Below are 20,266 nucleotides of genomic sequence, written 5' to 3' on the forward strand. Positions count from 1 at the left end.
CGCAAACATAGTACTGTCATCATATTTGAACATATCAGCTAATATTACAGGTACATAATTTCAATCTTGATATTCTGCTTGAAAGAGCAATGTATATTTGAGAGTGCACATCGGTGCACTCCTCTATTGAATATAGATTAGGAAACTCTGACAACGACTGGTTTTGAGTCAGTTTGAAGTTAATTATATTGAGACAAGTTTTCTTATGAATGTATAGCATGATGACGTCTATGGATAAAGTGAGGAATTGATAGTAATACCTACAATAAGACTTTAAATGGCATTAGAAAAGAAACTCAAATTTTATTAGTTTATATCTTTGTAATCTAACGAACTCAGTCGTGAATTATAATGCTGCTTTTACAACCCATCTGCTGCAAGGGAGTCATCCATGGAGTGTACACCACGGTATATATAAAGTTGCCATCATCCACCTATGCCATCAGACACAGACACGAACACGATGCTGATTCAGATTCTCCTGGTAGTGTTTGCCACTAGCAGCTATACAGCTGCAAATAGTGCCCTGCGTTATGACCATGTGCAACAAACACGATCTGAGGACGGTAAGCTACTTTCCTTGATAATATCTACGGATAATTTCCACCCACAATTACGCTGATGGCTACATCCATGCTTCAGTACATGGGTTACAGTTATTTTATATCTTAAACTAATCTTTCCAGTGCATTGGGCCTCTTCAAACTGAAGTTCTTGAGATCTGCCATTGCAGCAGATCCATTCAACAGAATAATACGCTCAGATATTGGATCTAAATGCTGACACACGGGGTTACTGTTATTTGTACCTTTAACTAAAACGACCAAATGCAATGGAAAAAACTCCATAATTCCCTTGTGTTTTATATTTCCACCCGAGTAAAATTTAGATATTGCTGTTTTGTTTTTTAGATCCCAGGGTCATCCTTGGTATGAATATGCTTGGTAAGCATTTGTTTGCATTTCCATGAGATTTAGAAGGGAACATACTGTGTTGGAAAATCAGAAGTATATAACGTGATGATATACCTCTGAATGACTTTGATTAACCAATCACAATCCAGTATTTACTGAAGTCATGGTAGAATGGGTAATATGTAATGACCATAACAGAAATCATGATCAAAGAAAGAGCAAATCAATATGGTGAATATACATGGCAGAAGAACGCATGATCAAAAGTTACTTCCTTGTGAGACGTCAGAATTTGAAAAACCTGTTCATATTTTGGGGGTTCGAAAATAGGGTAGGAAGGATCTGGCAAGACATTCTTATGGATGCAAATTGTTTAGATGTTATTCAACACGCCCTTTTCAATAAGTGAAGAAAACTATATTATCTATTTTGATGCCATATAACCTAATTCAATTTCCATCATTTAAACGGATGATGTTATGAATACAACGTCTTCAGAATTGCAATGTAATTGTGTATGATTGTTCTAGATGAAGATGAAGAACGCAGAAAACGTGAGGAAGACGAAGATGAAGAAAATGAAGACGGTGAGCAAAACTACCTCCTACTTCCATATTAACCTGGTTCATTTGTTTTTCCTCCAGTTCCCACATGCCACAAAAAGTCAACTAGTGAAAGACAAGATATAAAGATTGTTGTCATAACACACTGTATACTAGTAAATATAACCAAGGCCAATTCAGTTCCTTGATTTAAACGCATGGTGTTTTGGATGGATCTTGTCCAGATTTGAAATACAATGTTCTTCCAATATGTTTAGAAGATGAAGAAGGTGAGGAAGACGAAGACGATGAGGAAGACGAAGAAGATGAGGAGGACGAAGATGATGAAGAAGGTTAGAAATGCTACCACATTCTCACAGACAAGAGTAATTGTTATTGTGTTTCTTTTGAATAATCAGTACTCGCACACCACAGACAATCAACTGGTGGAAGAAAGATTATGATGTATTTTGTCCTTTGACACTGTAGGCTTGCACATATCTGGATGGCAAGTTCTTGCCCTTGGTTTAAAAGACAGGTTTATGGATGCAACTTCTGTAGAGTGGCAATACACATTCTCCATCAGTATCATTTGCCACATTCAAGAGTAATTCAAGAAGTGAAAGGAAGCATACTACCCATATTGACATGAAACAAGACTGAACGCATGCAGTGCCATGAAGTCCCGTTCACTCTTTTCATGGAAACGTATGATGTTTTGAATATAGTTTCTTGAGAGATGCAATACAATTGTGTATGATTGTTTTAGATGAAGATGAAGAACGCAGAAAACGTGAGGAAGACGAAGATGAAGAAAATGAAGACGGTGAGCAAAACTACTTCCTACTTCCATATTCACCTGGTTCATTCCCTTTCCTCCAGTTCCCACATGCCACAAAAGTCAACTAGTGAAAGACAAGATATAAAGATTGTTGTCATAACACACTGTATACTAGTAAATATAACCAAGGCCAATTCAGTTCCTTCATTTAAACGCATGGTGTTTTGGATGGATCTTGTCCAGATTTGAAATACAATGTTCTTCCAATATGTTTAGAAGATGAAGAAGGTGAGGAAGACGAAGACGATGAGGAAGACGAAGAAGATGAGGAGGACGAAGATGATGAAGAAGGTTAGAAATGCTACCACATTCTCACAGACAAGAGTAATTGTTATTGTGTTTCTTTTGAATAATCAGTACTCGCACACCACAGACAATCAACTGGTGGAAGAAAGATTATGATGTATTTTGTCCTTTGACACTGTAGGCTTGCACATATCTGGATGGCAAGTTCTGGCCCTTGGTTTAAAAGACAGGTTTATGGATGCAACTTCTGTAGAGTGGCAATACACATTCTCCATCAGTATCATTTGCCACATTCAAGAGTAATTCAAGAAGTGAAAGGAAGCATACTACCCATATTGACATGAAACAAGACTGAACGCATGCAGTGCCATGAAGTCCCGTTCACTCTTTTCATGGAAACGTATGATGTTTTGAATATAGTTTCTTGAGAGATGCAATACAATTGTGTATGATTGTTTCTAGATGAAGATGAAGAACGCAGAAAACGTGAGGAAGACGAAGATGAAGAAAATGAAGACGGTGAGCAAAACTACTTCCTACTTCCATATTCACCTGGTTCATTCCCTTTTCCTACAGTTCCCACATGTCACAAAAAGTCAACTAGTGAAAGACAAGATATAAAGATTGTTGTCATAACACACTGTATACTAGTAAATATAACCAAGGCCAATTCAGTTCCTTCATTTAAACGCATGGTGTTTTGGATGGATCTTGTCCAGATTTGAAATACAATGTTCTTCCAATATGTTTAGAAGATGAAGAAGGTGAGGAAGACGAAGACGATGAGGAAGACGAAGAAGATGAGGAGGACGAAGATGATGAAGAAGGTTAGAAATGCTACCACATTCTCACAGACAAGAGTAATTGTTATTGTGTTTCTTTTTGAATAATCAGTACTCGCACACCACAGACAATCAACTGGTGGAAGAAAGATTATGATGTATTTTGTCCTTTGACACTGTAGGCTTGCACATATCTGGATGGCAAGTTCTTGCCCTTGGTTTAAAAGACAGGTTTATGGATGCAACTTCTGTAGAGTGGCAATACACATTCTCCATCAGTATCATTTGCCACATTCAAGAGTAATTCAAGAAGTGAAAGGAAGCATACTACCCATATTGACATGAAACAAGACTGAACGCATGCAGTGCCATGAAGTCCCGTTCACTCTTTTCATGGAAACGTATGATGTTTTGAATATAGTTTCTTGAGAGATGCAATACAATTGTGTATGATTGTTCTAGATGAAGATGAAGAACGCAGAAAACGTGAGGAAGACGAAGATGAAGAAAATGAAGACGGTGAGCAAAACTACTTCCTACTTCCATATTCACCTGGTTCATTCCCTTTTCCTACAGTTCCCACATGTCACAAAAAGTCAACTAGTGAAAGCCAAGATATAAAGATTGTTGTCATAACACACTGTATACTAGTAAATATAACCAAGGCCAATTCAGTTCCTTCATTTAAACGCATGGTGTTTTGGATGGATCTTGTCCAGATTTGAAATACAATGTTCTTCCAATATGTTTAGAAGATGAAGAAGGTGAGGAAGACGAAGACGATGAGGAAGACGAAGAAGATGAGGAGGACGAAGATGATGAAGAAGGTTAGAAATGCTACCACATTCTCACAGACAAGAGTAATTGTTATTGTGTTTCTTTTGAATAATCAGTACTCGCACACCACAGACAATCAACTGGTGGAAGAAAGATTATGATGTATTTTGTCCTTTGACACTGTAGGCTTGCACATATCTGGATGGCAAGTTCTGGCCCTTGGTTTAAAGACAGGTTTATGGATGCAACTTCTGTAGAGTGGCAATACACATTCTCCATCAGTATCATTTGCCACATTCAAGAGTAATTCAAGAAGTGAAAGGAAGCATACTACCCATATTGACATGAAACAAGACTGAACGCATGCAGTGCCATGAAGTCCCGTTCACTCTTTTCATGGAAACGTATGATGTTTTGAATATAGTTTCTTGAGAGATGCAATACAATTGTGTATGATTGTTCTAGATGAAGATGAAGAACGCAGAAAACGTGAGGAAGACGAAGATGAAGAAAATGAAGACGGTGAGCAAAACTACTTCCTACTTCCATATTCACCTGGTTCATTCCCTTTTCCTCCAGTTCCCACATGCCACAAAAAGTCAACTAGTGAAAGACAAGATATAAAGATTGTTGTCATAACACACTGTATACTAGTAAATATAACCAAGGCCAATTCAGTTCCTTCATTTAAACGCATGGTGTTTTGGATGGATCTTGTCCAGATTTGAAATACAATGTTCTTCCAATATGTTTAGAAGATGAAGAAGGTGAGGAAGACGAAGACGATGAGGAAGACGAAGAAGATGAGGAGGACGAAGATGATGAAGAAGGTTAGAAATGCTACCACATTCTCACAGACAAGAGTAATTGTTATTGTGTTTCTTTTGAATAATCAGTACTCGCACACCACAGACAATCAACTGGTGGAAGAAAGATTATGATGTATTTTGTCCTTTGACACTGTAGGCTTGCACATATCTGGATGGCAAGTTCTGGCCCTTGCTTTAAAAGACAGGTTTATGGATGCAACTTCTGTAGAGTGGCAATACACATTCTCCATCAGTATCATTTGCCACATTCAAGAGTAATTCAAGAAGTGAAAGGAAGCATACTACCCATATTGACATGAAACAAGACTGAACGCATGCAGTGCCATGAAGTCCCGTTCACTCTTTTCATGGAAACGTATGATGTTTTGAATATAGTTTCTTGAGAGATGCAATACAATTGTGTATGATTGTTCTAGATGAAGATGAAGAACGCAGAAAACGTGAGGAAGACGAAGATGAAGAAAATGAAGACGGTGAGCAAAACTACTTCCTACTTCCATATTCACCTGGTTCATTCCCTTTTCCTCCAGTTCCCACATGCCACAAAAAGTCAACTAGTGAAAGACAAGATATAAAGATTGTTGTCATAACACACTGTATACTAGTAAATATAACCAAGGCCAATTCAGTTCCTTGATTTAAACGCATGGTGTTTTGGATGGATCTTGTCCAGATTTGAAATACAATGTTCTTCCAATATGTTTAGAAGATGAAGAAGGTGAGGAAGACGAAGACGATGAGGAAGACGAAGAAGATGAGGAGGACGAAGATGATGAAGAAGGTTAGAAATGCTACCACATTCTCACAGACAAGAGTAATTGTTATTGTGTTTCTTTTGAATAATCAGTACTCGCACACCACAGACAATCAACTGGTGGAAGAAAGATTATGATGTATTTTGTCCTTTGACACTGTAGGCTTGCACATATCTGGATGGCAAGTTCTGGCCCTTGCTTTAAAAAGACAGGTTTATGGATGCAACTTCTGTAGAGTGGCAATACACATTCTCCATCAGTATCATTTGCCACATTCAAGAGTAATTCAAGAAGTGAAAGGAAGCATACTACCCATATTGACATGAAACAAGACTGAACGCATGCAGTGCCATGAAGTCCCGTTCACTCTTTTCATGGAAACGTATGATGTTTTGAATATAGTTTCTTGAGAGATGCAATACAATTGTGTATGATTGTTCTAGATGAAGATGAAGAACGCAGAAAACGTGAGGAAGACGAAGATGAAGAAAATGAAGACGGTGAGCAAAACTACTTCCTACTTCCATATTCACCTGGTTCATTCCCCTTTTCCTCCAGTTCCCACATGCCACAAAAAGTCAACTAGTGAAAGACAAGATATAAAGATTGTTGTCATAACACACTGTATACTAGTAAATATAACCAAGGCCAATTCAGTTCCTTCATTTAAACGCATGGTGTTTTGGATGGATCTTGTCCAGATTTGAAATACAATGTTCTTCCAATATGTTTAGAAGATGAAGAAGGTGAGGAAGACGAAGACGATGAGGAAGACGAAGAAGATGAGGAGGACGAAGATGATGAAGAAGGTTAGAAATGCTACCACATTCTCACAGACAAGAGTAATTGTTATTGTGTTTCTTTTGAATAATCAGTACTCGCACACCACAGACAATCAACTGGTGGAAGAAAGATTATGATGTATTTTGTCCTTTGACACTGTAGGCTTGCACATATCTGGATGGCAAGTTCTGGCCCTTGGTTTAAAAGACAGGTTTATGGATGCAACTTCTGTAGAGTGGCAATACACATTCTCCATCAGTATCATTTGCCACATTCAAGAGTAATTCAAGAAGTGAAAGGAAGCATACTACCCATATTGACATGAAACAAGACTGAACGCATGCAGTGCCATGAAGTCCCGTTCACTCTTTTCATGGAAACGTATGATGTTTTGAATATAGTTTCTTGAGAGATGCAATACAATTGTGTATGATTGTTCTAGATGAAGATGAAGAACGCAGAAAACGTGAGGAAGACGAAGATGAAGAAAATGAAGACGGTGAGCAAAACTACTTCCTACTTCCATATTCACCTGGTTCATTCCCTTTTCCTCCAGTTCCCACATGCCACAAAAAGTCAACTAGTGAAAGACAAGATATAAAGATTGTTGTCATAACACACTGTATACTAGTAAATATAACCAAGGCCAATTCAGTTCCTTCATTTAAACGCATGGTGTTTTGGATGGATCTTGTCCAGATTTGAAATACAATGTTCTTCCAATATGTTTAGAAGATGAAGAAGGTGAGGAAGACGAAGACGATGAGGAAGACGAAGAAGATGAGGAGGACGAAGATGATGAAGAAGGTTAGAAATGCTACCACATTCTCACAGACAAGAGTAATTGTTATTGTGTTTCTTTTGAATAATCAGTACTCGCACACCACAGACAATCAACTGGTGGAAGAAAGATTATGATGTATTTTGTCCTTTGACACTGTAGGCTTGCACATATCTGGATGGCAAGTTCTTGGCCCTTGGTTTAAAAAGACAGGTTTATGGATGCAACTTCTGTAGAGTGGCAATACACATTCTCCATCAGTATCATTTGCCACATTCAAGAGTAATTCAAGAAGTGAAAGGAAGCATACTACCCATATTGACATGAAACAAGACTGAACGCATGCAGTGCCATGAAGTCCCGTTCACTCTTTTCATGGAAACGTATGATGTTTTGAATATAGTTTCTTGAGAGATGCAATACAATTGTGTATGATTGTTCTAGATGAAGATGAAGAACGCAGAAAACGTGAGGAAGACGAAGATGAAGAAAATGAAGACGGTGAGCAAAACTACTTCCTACTTCCATATTCACCTGGTTCATTCCCTTTTCCTCCAGTTCCCACATGCCACAAAAAGTCAACTAGTGAAAGACAAGATATAAAGATTGTTGTCATAACACACTGTATACTAGTAAATATAACCAAGGCCAATTCAGTTCCTTGATTTAAACGCATGGTGTTTTGGATGGATCTTGTCCAGATTTGAAATACAATGTTCTTCCAATATGTTTAGAAGATGAAGAAGGTGAGGAAGACGAAGACGATGAGGAAGACGAAGAAGATGAGGAGGACGAAGATGATGAAGAAGGTTAGAAATGCTACCACATTCTCACAGACAAGAGTAATTGTTATTGTGTTTCTTTGAATAATCAGTACTCGCACACCACAGACAATCAACTGGTGGAAGAAAGATTATGATGTATTTTGTCCTTTGACACTGTAGGCTTGCACATATCTGGATGGCAAGTTCTGGCCCTTGTTTTAAAAGACAGGTTTATGGATGCAACTTCTGTAGAGTGGCAATACACATTCTCCATCAGTATCATTTGCCACATTCAAGAGTAATTCAAGAAGTGAAAGGAAGCATACTACCCATATTGACATGAAACAAGACTGAACGCATGCAGTGCCATGAAGTCCCGTTCACTCTTTTCATGGAAACGTATGATGTTTTGAATATAGTTTCTTGAGAGATGCAATACAATTGTGTATGATTGTTCTAGATGAAGATGAAGAACGCAGAAAACGTGAGGAAGACGAAGATGAAGAAAATGAAGACGGTGAGCAAAACTACTTCCTACTTCCATATTCACCTGGTTCATTCCCTTTTCCTCCAGTTCCCACATGTCACAAAAAGTCAACTAGTGAAAGACAAGATATAAAGATTGTTGTCATAACACACTGTATACTAGTAAATATAACCAAGGCCAATTCAGTTCCTTGATTTAAACGCATGGTGTTTTGGATGGATCTTGTCCAGATTTGAAATACAATGTTCTTCCAATATGTTTAGAAGATGAAGAAGGTGAGGAAGACGAAGACGATGAGGAAGACGAAGAAGATGAGGAGGACGAAGATGATGAAGAAGGTTAGAAATGCTACCACATTCTCACAGACAAGAGTAATTGTTATTGTGTTTCTTTGAATAATCAGTACTCGCACACCACAGACAATCAACTGGTGGAAGAAAGATTATGATGTATTTTGTCCTTTGACACTGTAGGCTTGCACATATCTGGATGGCAAGTTCTTGCCCTTGGTTTAAAAGACAGGTTTATGGATGCAACTTCTGTAGAGTGGCAATACACATTCTCCATCAGTATCATTTGCCACATTCAAGAGTAATTCAAGAAGTGAAAGGAAGCATACTACCCATATTGACATGAAACAAGACTGAACGCATGCAGTGCCATGAAGTCCCGTTCACTCTTTTCATGGAAACGTATGATGTTTTGAATATAGTTTCTTGAGAGATGCAATACAATTGTGTATGATTGTTCTAGATGAAGATGAAGAACGCAGAAAACGTGAGGAAGACGAAGATGAAGAAAATGAAGACGGTGAGCAAAACTACTTCCTACTTCCATATTCACCTGGTTCATTCCCTTTTCCTCCAGTTCCCACATGTCACAAAAAGTCAACTAGTGAAAGACAAGATATAAAGATTGTTGTCATAACACACTGTATACTAGTAAATATAACCAAGGCCAATTCAGTTCCTTGATTTAAACGCATGGTGTTTTGGATGGATCTTGTCCAGATTTGAAATACAATGTTCTTCCAATATGTTTAGAAGATGAAGAAGGTGAGGAAGACGAAGACGATGAGGAAGACGAAGAAGATGAGGAGGACGAAGATGATGAAGAAGGTTAGAAATGCTACCACATTCTCACAGACAAGAGTAATTGTTATTGTGTTTCTTTTGAATAATCAGTACTCGCACACCACAGACAATCAACTGGTGGAAGAAAGATTATGATGTATTTTGTCCTTTGACACTGTAGGCTTGCACATATCTGGATGGCAAGTTCTGGCCCTTGCTTTAAAAGACAGGTTTATGGATGCAACTTCTGTAGAGTGGCAATACACATTCTCCATCAGTATCATTTGCCACATTCAAGAGTAATTCAAGAAGTGAAAGGAAGCATACTACCCATATTGACATGAAACAAGACTGAACGCATGCAGTGCCATGAAGTCCCGTTCACTCTTTTCATGGAAACGTATGATGTTTTGAATATAGTTTCTTGAGAGATGCAATACAATTGTGTATGATTGTTCTAGATGAAGATGAAGAACGCAGAAAACGTGAGGAAGACGAAGATGAAGAAAATGAAGACGGTGAGCAAAACTACTTCCTACTTCCATATTCACCTGGTTCATTCCTTTTCCTCCAGTTCCCACATGTCACAAAAAGTCAACTAGTGAAAGCCAAGATATAAAGATTGTTGTCATAACACACTGTATACTAGTAAATATAACCAAGGCCAATTCAGTTCCTTCATTTAAACGCATGGTGTTTTGGATGGATCTTGTCCAGATTTGAAATACAATGTTCTTCCAATATGTTTAGAAGATGAAGAAGGTGAGGAAGACGAAGACGATGAGGAAGACGAAGAAGATGAGGAGGACGAAGATGATGAAGAAGGTTAGAAATGCTACCACATTCTCACAGACAAGAGTAATTGTTATTGTGTTTCTTTGAATAATCAGTACTCGCACACCACAGACAATCAACTGGTGGAAGAAAGATTATGATGTATTTTGTCCTTTGACACTGTAGGCTTGCACATATCTGGATGGCAAGTTCTGGCCCTTGGTTTAAAAGACAGGTTTATGGATGCAACTTCTGTAGAGTGGCAATACACATTCTCCATCAGTATCATTTGCCACATTCAAGAGTAATTCAAGAAGTGAAAGGAAGCATACTACCCATATTGACATGAAACAAGACTGAACGCATGCAGTGCCATGAAGTCCCGTTCACTCTTTTCATGGAAACGTATGATGTTTTGAATATAGTTTCTTGAGAGATGCAATACAATTGTGTATGATTGTTCTAGATGAAGATGAAGAACGCAGAAAACGTGAGGAAGACGAAGATGAAGAAAATGAAGACGGTTAGCAAAACTACTTCCTACTTCCATATTCACCTGGTTCATTCCCTTTTCCTCCAGTTCCCACATGCCACAAAAGTCAACTAGTGAAAGACAAGATATAAAGATTGTTGTCATAACACACTGTATACTAGTAAATATAACCAAGGCCAATTCAGTTCCTTGATTTAAACGCATGGTGTTTTGGATGGATCTTGTCCAGATTTGAAATACAATGTTCTTCCAATATGTTTAGAAGATGAAGAAGGTGAGGAAGACGAAGACGATGAGGAAGACGAAGAAGATGAGGAGGACGAAGATGATGAAGAAGGTTAGAAATGCTACCACATTCTCACAGACAAGAGTAATTGTTATTGTGTTTCTTTTGAATAATCAGTACTCGCACACCACAGACATTCAACTGGTGGAAGAAAGACTATGATGTATTTTGTCCTTTGACACTGTAGGCTTGCACATATCTGGATGGCAAGTTCTGGCCCTTGCTTTAAAAGACAGGTTTATGGATGCAGCTTCTGTAGAGTGGCAATACACATTCTCCATCAGTATCATTTGCCACATTCAAGAGTAATTCAAGAAGTGAAAGGAAGCATACTACCCATATTGACATGAAACAAGACTGAACGCATGCAGTGCCATGAAGTCCCGTTCACTCTATTCATGGAAACGTATGATGTTTTGAATATAGTTTCTTGAGAGATGCAATACAATTGTGTATGATTGTTCTAGATGAAGATGAAGAACGCAGAAAACGTGAGGAAGACGAAGATGAAGAAAATGAAGACGGTGAGCAAAACTACTTCCTACTTCCATATTCACCTGGTTCATTCCCTTTTCCTCCAGTTCCCACATGCCACAAAAAGTCAACTAGTGAAAGACAAGATATAAAGATTGTTGTCATAACACACTGTATACTAGTAAATATAACCAAGGCCAATTCAGTTCCTTGATTTAAACGCATGGTGTTTTGGATGGATCTTGTCCAGATTTGAAATACAATGTTCTTCCAATATGTTTAGAAGATGAAGAAGGTGAGGAAGACGAAGACGATGAGGAAGACGAAGAAGATGAGGAGGACGAAGATGATGAAGAAGGTTAGAAATGCTACCACATTCTCACAGACAAGAGTAATTGTTATTGTGTTTCTTTTGAATAATCAGTACTCGCACACCACAGACATTCAACTGGTGGAAGAAAGACTATGATGTATTTTGTCCTTTGACACTGTAGGCTTGCACATATCTGGATGGCAAGTTCTGGCCCTTGCTTTAAAAGACAGGTTTATGGATGCAACTTCTGTAGAGTGGCAATACACATTCTCCATCAGTATCATTTGCCACATTCAAGAGTAATTCAAGAAGTGAAAGGAAGCATACTACCCATATTGACATGAAACAAGACTGAACGCATGCAGTGCCATGAAGTCCCGTTCACTCTTTTCATGGAAACGTATGATGTTTTGAATATAGTTTCTTGAGAGATGCAATACAATTGTGTATGATTGTTCTAGATGAAGATGAAGAACGCAGAAAACGTGAGGAAGACGAAGATGAAGAAAATGAAGACGGTGAGCAAAACTACTTCCTACTTCCATATTCACCTGGTTCATTCCCTTTTCCTCCAGTTCCCACATGCCACAAAAAGTCAACTAGTGAAAGACAAGATATAAAGATTGTTGTCATAACACACTGTATACTAGTAAATATAACCAAGGCCAATTCAGTTCCTTGATTTAAACGCATGGTGTTTTGGATGGATCTTGTCCAGATTTGAAATACAATGTTCTTCCAATATGTTTAGAAGATGAAGAAGTAAGAGGAAGACGAAGACGATGAGGAAGACGAAGAAGATGAGGAGGACGAAGATGATGAAGAAGGTTAGAAATGCTACCACATTCTCACAGACAAGAGTAATTGTTATTGTGTTTCTTTTGAATAATCAGTACTCGCACACCACAGACATTCAACTGGTGGAAGAAAGACTATGATGTATTTTGTCCTTTGACACTGTAGGCTTGCACATATCTGGATGGCAAGTTCTGGCCCTTGCTTTTTAAAAGACAGGTTTATGGATGCAGCTTCTGTAGAGTGGCAATACACATTCTCCATCAGTATCATTTGCCACATTCAAGAGTAATTCAAGAAGTGAAAGGAAGCATACTACCCATATTGACATGAAACAAGACTGAACGCATGCAGTGCCATGAAGTCCCGTTCACTCTTTTCATGGAAACGTATGATGTTTTGAATATAGTTTCTTGAGAGATGCAATACAATTGTGTATGATTGTTCTAGATGAAGATGAAGAACGCAGAAAACGTGAGGAAGACGAAGATGAAGAAAATGAAGACGGTGAGCAAAACTACTTCCTACTTCCATATTCACCTGGTTCATTCCCTTTTCCTCCAGTTCCCACATGCCACAAAAAGTCAACTAGTGAAAGACAAGATATAAAGATTGTTGTCATAACACACTGTATACTAGTAAATATAACCAAGGCCAATTCAGTTCCTTGATTTAAACGCATGGTGTTTTGGATGGATCTTGTCCAGATTTGAAATACAATGTTCTTCCAATATGTTTAGAAGATGAAGAAGGTGAGGAAGACGAAGACGATGAGGAAGACGAAGAAGATGAGGAGGACGAAGATGATGAAGAAGGTTAGAAATGCTACCACATTCTCACAGACAAGAGTAATTGTTATTGTGTTTCTTTTGAATAATCAGTACTCTCACACCACAGACATTCAACTGGTGGAAAAAAAGAAAGACTATGATGTATTTTGTCCTTTGACACTGTAGGCTTGCACATATCTGGATGGCAAGTTCTGGCCCTTGCTTTAAAAGACAGGTTTATGGATGCAACTTCTGTAGAGTGGCAATACACATTCTCCATCAGTATCATTTGCCACATTCAAGAGTAATTCAAGAAGTGAAAGGAAGCATACTACCCATATTGACATGAAACAAGACTGAACGCATGCAGTGCCATGAAGTCCCGTTCACTCTTTTCATGGAAACGTATGATGTTTTGAATATAGTTTCTTGAGAGATGCAATACAATTGTGTATGATTGTTCTAGATGAAGATGAAGAACGCAGAAAACGTGAGGAAGACGAAGATGAAGAAAATGAAGACGGTGAGCAAAACTACTTCCTACTTCCATATTCACCTGGTTCATTCCCTTTCCTCCAGTTCCCACATGCCACAAAAAGTCAACTAGTGAAAGACAAGATATAAAGATTGTTGTCATAACACACTGTATACTAGTAAATATAACCAAGGCCAATTCAGTTCCTTCATTTAAACGCATGGTGTTTTGGATGGATCTTGTCCAGATTTGAAATACAATGTTCTTCCAATATGTTTAGAAGATGAAGAAGGTGAGGAAGACGAAGACGATGAGGAAGACGAAGAAGATGAGGAGGACGAAGATGATGAAGAAGGTTAGAAATGCTACCACATTCTCACAGACAAGAGTAATTGTTATTGTGTTTCTTTTGAATAATCAGTACTCTCACACCACAGACATTCAACTGGTGGAAAAAAGACTATGATGTATTTTGTCCTTTGACACTGTAGGCTTGCACATATCTGGATGGCAATTTCTGTAGGCTTGCACATATCTGGATGGCAAGTTCTGGCCCTTGCTTTAAAAGACAGGTTTATGGATGCAACTTCTGTAGAGTGGCAATACACATTCTCCATCAGTATCATTTGCCACATTCAAGAGTAATTCAAGAAGTGAAAGGAAGCATACTACCCATATTGACATGAAACAAGACTGAACGCATGCAGTGCCATGAAGTCCCGTTCACTCTTTTCATGGAAACGTATGATGTTTTGAATATAGTTTCTTGAGAGATGCAATACAATTGTGTATGATTGTTCTAGATGAAGATGAAGAACGCAGAAAACGTGAGGAAGACGAAGATGAAGAAAATGAAGACGGTGAGCAAAACTACTTCCTACTTCCATATTCACCTGGTTCATTCCCTTTTCCTCCAGTTCCCACATGCCACAAAAAGTCAACTAGTGAAAGACAAGATATAAAGATTGTTGTCATAACACACTGTATACTAGTAAATATAACCAAGGCCAATTCAGTTCCTTGATTTAAACGCATGGTGTTTTGGATGGATCTTGTCCAGATTTGAAATACAATGTTCTTCCAATATGTTTAGAAGATGAAGAAGGTGAGGAAGACGAAGACGATGAGGAAGACGAAGAAGATGAGGAGGACGAAGATGATGAAGAAGGTTAGAAATGCTACCACATTCTCACAGACAAGAGTAATTGTTATTGTGTTTCTTTTGAATAATCAGTACTCGCACACCACAGACATTCAACTGGTGGAAGAAAGACTATGATGTATTTTGTCCTTTGACACTGTAGGCTTGCACATATCTGGATGGCAAGTTCTGGCCCTTGCTTTAAAAGACAGGTTTATGGATGCAGCTTCTGTAGAGTGGCAATACACATTCTCCATCAGTATCATTTGCCACATTCAAGAGTAATTCAAGAAGTGAAAGGAAGCATACTACCCATATTGACATGAAACAAGACTGAACGCATGCAGTGCCATGAAGTCCCGTTCACTCTTTTCATGGAAACGTATGATGTTTTGAATATAGTTTCTTGAGAGATGCAATACAATTGTGTATGATTGTTTTAGATGAAGATGAAGAACGCAGAAAACGTGAGGAAGACGAAGATGAAGAAAATGAAGACGGTGAGCAAAACTACTTCCTACTTCCATATTCACCTGGTTCATTCCCTTTTCCTCCAGTTCCCACATGCCACAAAAAGTCAACTAGTGAAAGACAAGATATAAAGATTGTTGTCATAACACACTGTATACTAGTAAATATAACCAAGGCCAATTCAGTTCCTTGATTTAAACGCATGGTGTTTTGGATGGATCTTGTCCAGATTTGAAATACAATGTTCTTCCAATATGTTTAGAAGATGAAGAAGGTGAGGAAGACGAAGACGATGAGGAAGACGAAGAAGATGAGGAGGACGAAGATGATGAAGAAGGTTAGAAATGCTACCACATTCTCACAGACAAGAGTAATTGTTATTGTGTTTCTTTTGAATAATCAGTACTCGCACACCACAGACATTCAACTGGTGGAAGAAAGACTATGATGTATTTTGTCCTTTGACACTGTAGGCTTGCACATATCTGGATGGCAAGTTCTGGCCCTTGCTTTAAAAGACAGGTTTATGGATGCAACTTCTGTAGAGTGGCAATACACATTCTCCATCAGTATCATTTGCCACATTCAAGAGTAATTCAAGAAGTGAAAGGAAGCATACTACCCATATTGACATGAAACAAGACTGAACGCATGCAGTGCCATGAAGTCCCGTTCACTCTTTTCATGGAAACGTATGATGTTTTGAATATAGTTTCTTGAGAGATGCAATACAATTGTGTATGATTGTTTTAGATGAAGATGAAGAACGCAGAAAACGTGAGGAAGACGAAGATGAAGAAAATGAAGACGGTTAGCAAAACTACTTCCTACTTCCATATTCACCTGGTTCATTCCCTTTTCCTCCAGTTCCCACATGCCACAAAAAGTCAACTAGTGAAAGACAAGATATAAAGATTGTTGTCATAACACACTGTATACTAGTAAATATAACCAAGGCCAATTCAGTTCCTTGATTTAAACGCATGGTGTTTTGGATGGATCTTGTCCAGATTTGAAATACAATGTTCTTCCAATATGTTTAGAAGATGAAGAAGGTGAGGAAGACGAAGACGATGAGGAAGACGAAGAAGATGAGGAGGACGAAGATGATGAAGAAGGTTAGAAATGCTACCACATTCTCACAGACAAGAGTAATTGTTATTGTGTTTCTTTTGAATAATCAGTACTCGCACACCACAGACATTCAACTGGTGGAAGAAAGACTATGATGTATTTTGTCCTTTGACACTGTAGGCTTTGCACATATCTGGATGGCAATTTGACACTGTAGTTCTGGATGGCAAGTTCTGGCCCTTGCTTTTAAAAGACAGGTTTATGGATGCAACTTCTGTAGAGTGGCAATACACATTCTCCATCAGTATCATTTGCCACATTCAAGAGTAATTCAAGAAGTGAAAGGAAGCATACTACCCATATTGACATGAAACAAGACTGAACGCATGCAGTGCCATGAAGTCCCGTTCACTCTTTTCATGGAAACGTATGATGTTTTGAATATAGTTTCTTGAGAGATGCAATACAATTGTGTATGATTGTTCTAGATGAAGATGAAGAACGCAGAAAACGTGAGGAAGACGAAGATGAAGAAAATGAAGACGGTTAGCAAAACTACTTCCTACTTCCATATTCACCTGGTTCATTCCCTTTTCCTCCAGTTCCCACATGCCAAAAAGTCAACTAGTGAAAGACAAGATATAAAGATTGTTGTCATAACACACTGTATACTAGTAAATATAACCAAGGCCAATTCAGTTCCTTGATTTAAACGCATGGTGTTTTGGATGGATCTTGTCCAGATTTGAAATACAATGTTCTTCCAATATGTTTAGAAGATGAAGAAGGTGAGGAAGACGAAGACGATGAGGAAGACGAAGAAGATGAGGAGGACGAAGATGATGAAGAAGGTTAGAAATGCTACCACATTCTCACAGACAAGAGTAATTGTTATTGTGTTTCTTTTGAATAATCAGTACTCGCACACCACAGACATTCAACTGGTGGAAGAAAGACTATGATGTATTTTGTCCTTTGACACTGTAGGCTTGCACATATCTGGATGGCAATTTGACACTGTAGGCTTGCACATATCTGGATGGCAAGTTCTGGCCCTTGCTTTAAAAGACAGGTTTATGGATGCAACTTCTGTAGAGTGGCAATACACATTCTCCATCAGTATCATTTGCCACATTCAAGAGTAATTCAAGAAGTGAAAGGAAGCATACTACCCATATTGACATGAAACAAGACTGAACGCATGCAGTGCCATGAAGTCCCGTTCACTCTTTTCATGGAAACGTATGATGTTTTGAATATAGTTTCTTGAGAGATGCAATACAATTGTGTATGATTGTTCTAGATGAAGATGAAGAACGCAGAAAACGTGAGGAAGACGAAGATGAAGAAAATGAAGACGGTTAGCAAAACTACTTCCTACTTCCATATTCACCTGGTTCATTCCCTTTTCCTCCAGTTCCCACATGCCACAAAAAGTCAACTAGTGAAAGACAAGATATAAAGATTGTTGTCATAACACACTGTATACTAGTAAATATAACCAAGGCCAATTCAGTTCCTTTGATTTAAACGCATGGTGTTTTGGATGGATCTTGTCCAGATTTGAAATACAATGTTCTTCCAATATGTTTAGAAGATGAAGAAGGTGAGGAAGACGAAGACGATGAGGAAGACGAAGAAGATGAGGAGGACGAAGATGATGAAGAAGGTTAGAAATGCTACCACATTCTCACAGACAAGAGTAATTGTTATTGTGTTTCTTTTGAATAATCAGTACTCTCACACCACAGACATTCAACTGGTGGAAAAAAGACTATGATGTATTTTGTCCTTTGACACTGTAGGCTTGCACATATCTGGATGGCAAGTTCTGGCCCTTTGCTTTAAAAGACAGGTTTATGGATGCAACTTCTGTAGAGTGGCAATACACATTCTCCATCAGTATCATTTGCCACATTCAAGAGTAATTCAAGAAGTGAAAGGAAGCATACTACCCATATTGACATGAAACAAGACTGAACGCATGCAGTGCCATGAAGTCCCGTTCACTCTTTTCATGGAAACGTATGATGTTTTGAATATAGTTTCTTGAGAGATGCAATACAATTGTGTATGATTGTTCTAGATGAAGATGAAGAACGCAGAAAACGTGAGGAAGACGAAGATGAAGAAAATGAAGACGGTGAGCAAAACTACTTCCTACTTCCATATTCACCTGGTTCATTCCCTTTTCCTCCAGTTCCCACATGCCACAAAAGGTCAACTAGTGAAAGACAAGATATAAAGATTGTTGTCATAACACACTGTATACTAGTAAATATAACCAAGGCCAATTCAGTTCCTTGATTTAAACGCATGGTGTTTTGGATGGATCTTGTCCAGATTTGAAATACAATGTTCTTCCAATATGTTTAGAAGATGAAGAAGGTGAGGAAGACGAAGACGATGAGGAAGACGAAGAAGATGAGGAGGACGAAGATGATGAAGAAGGTTAGAAATGCTACCACATTCTCACAGACAAGAGTAATTGTTATTGTGTTTCTTTTGAATAATCAGTACTCTCACACCACAGACATTCAACTGGTGGAAGAAAGACTATGATGTATTTTGTCCTTTGACACTGTAGGCTTGCACATATCTGGATGGCAATTTGACACTGTAGGCTTGGCACATATCTGGATGGCAAGTTCTGGCCCTTGCTTTAAAAGACAGGTTTATGGATGCAACTTCTGTAGAGTGGCAATACACATTCTCCATCAGTATCATTTGCCACATTCAAGAGTAATTCAAGAAGTGAAAGGAAGCATACTACCCATATTGACATGAAACAAGACTGAACGCATGCAGTGCCATGAAGTCCCGTTCACTCTTTTCATGGAAACGTATGATGTTTTGAATATAGTTTCTTGAGAGATGCAATACAATTGTGTATGATTGTTCTAGATGAAGATGAAGAACGCAGAAAACGTGAGGAAGACGAAGATGAAGAAAATGAAGACGGTTAGCAAAACTACTTCCTACTTCCATATTCACCTGGTTCATTCCCTTTTCCTCCAGTTCCCACATGCCACAAAAAGTCAACTAGTGAAAGACAAGATATAAAGATTGTTGTCATAACACACTGTATACTAGTAAATATAACCAAGGCCAATTCAGTTCCTTGATTTAAACGCATGGTGTTTTGGATGGATCTTGTCCAGATTTGAAATACAATGTTCTTCCAATATGTTTAGAAGATGAAGAAGGTGAGGAAGACGAAGACGATGAGGAAGACGAAGAAGATGAGGAGGACGAAGATGATGAAGAAGGTTAGAAATGCTACCACATTCTCACAGACAAGAGTAATTGTTATTGTGTTTCTTTTGAATAATCAGTACTCTCACACCACAGACATTCAACTGGTGGAAGAAAGACTATGATGTATTTTGTCCTTTGACACTGTAGGCTTGCACATATCTGGATGGCAATTTGACACTGTAGGCTTGCACATATCTGGATGGCAAGTTCTGGCCCTTGCTTTTAAAAGACAGGTTTATGGATGCAACTTCTGTAGAGTGGCAATACACATTCTCCATCAGTATCATTTGCCACATTCAAGAGTAATTCAAGAAGTGAAAGGAAGCATACTACCCATATTGACATGAAACAAGACTGAACGCATGCA

At 38.3% G+C, this 20,266-nt stretch overlaps 2 protein-coding genes across 28 annotated transcripts; both read left to right on the forward strand.

Moving 5' to 3' along the window:
* Positions 1-463: 463 nt before the first annotated feature.
* Positions 464-14,917, forward strand: LOC124287969 (trichohyalin-like). The gene is made up of 20 exons (XM_046724473.1): positions 464-566; positions 1,445-1,501; positions 2,226-2,282; positions 3,006-3,062; positions 3,788-3,844; positions 4,568-4,624; positions 5,349-5,405; positions 6,131-6,187; positions 6,913-6,969; positions 7,696-7,752; positions 8,476-8,532; positions 9,256-9,312; positions 10,037-10,093; positions 10,816-10,872; positions 11,316-11,383; positions 11,596-11,652; positions 12,377-12,433; positions 13,161-13,217; positions 13,947-14,003; positions 14,759-14,917. Exons 1-20 carry the CDS (start codon positions 464-466, stop codon positions 14,915-14,917), a joined length of 1,299 nt encoding a protein of 432 aa, XP_046580429.1.
* Positions 10,525-20,057, forward strand: LOC124288024 (glutamic acid-rich protein-like). 27 transcript variants are annotated; one of them, XM_046724560.1, is made up of 10 exons: positions 10,525-10,584; positions 16,899-17,186; positions 17,418-17,429; positions 17,463-17,492; positions 17,945-18,001; positions 18,236-18,247; positions 18,728-18,784; positions 19,018-19,029; positions 19,546-19,602; positions 19,836-20,026. In XM_046724560.1, the coding sequence occupies exons 2-10, from the start codon at positions 17,117-17,119 to the stop codon at positions 19,913-19,915; spliced, it is 387 nt and encodes a 128-aa protein (XP_046580516.1). In that variant the 5' UTR covers positions 10,525-10,584; positions 16,899-17,116; the 3' UTR covers positions 19,916-20,026. The 27 variants fall into 27 exon arrangements, 26 of the variants coding, with proteins under 26 accessions (XP_046580516.1, XP_046580519.1, XP_046580521.1 ...); XM_046724563.1 differs by having other exon boundaries at positions 19,839-20,026; XM_046724565.1 differs by having other exon boundaries at positions 19,552-19,602.
* Positions 20,058-20,266: the final 209 nt, after the last annotated feature.

Source organism: Haliotis rubra, unplaced genomic scaffold (assembly GCF_003918875.1).
Source record: "Haliotis rubra isolate DU_JTF1 unplaced genomic scaffold, ASM391887v1 Scf41, whole genome shotgun sequence".
NCBI lineage: Eukaryota > Metazoa > Mollusca > Gastropoda > Lepetellida > Haliotidae > Haliotis > Haliotis rubra.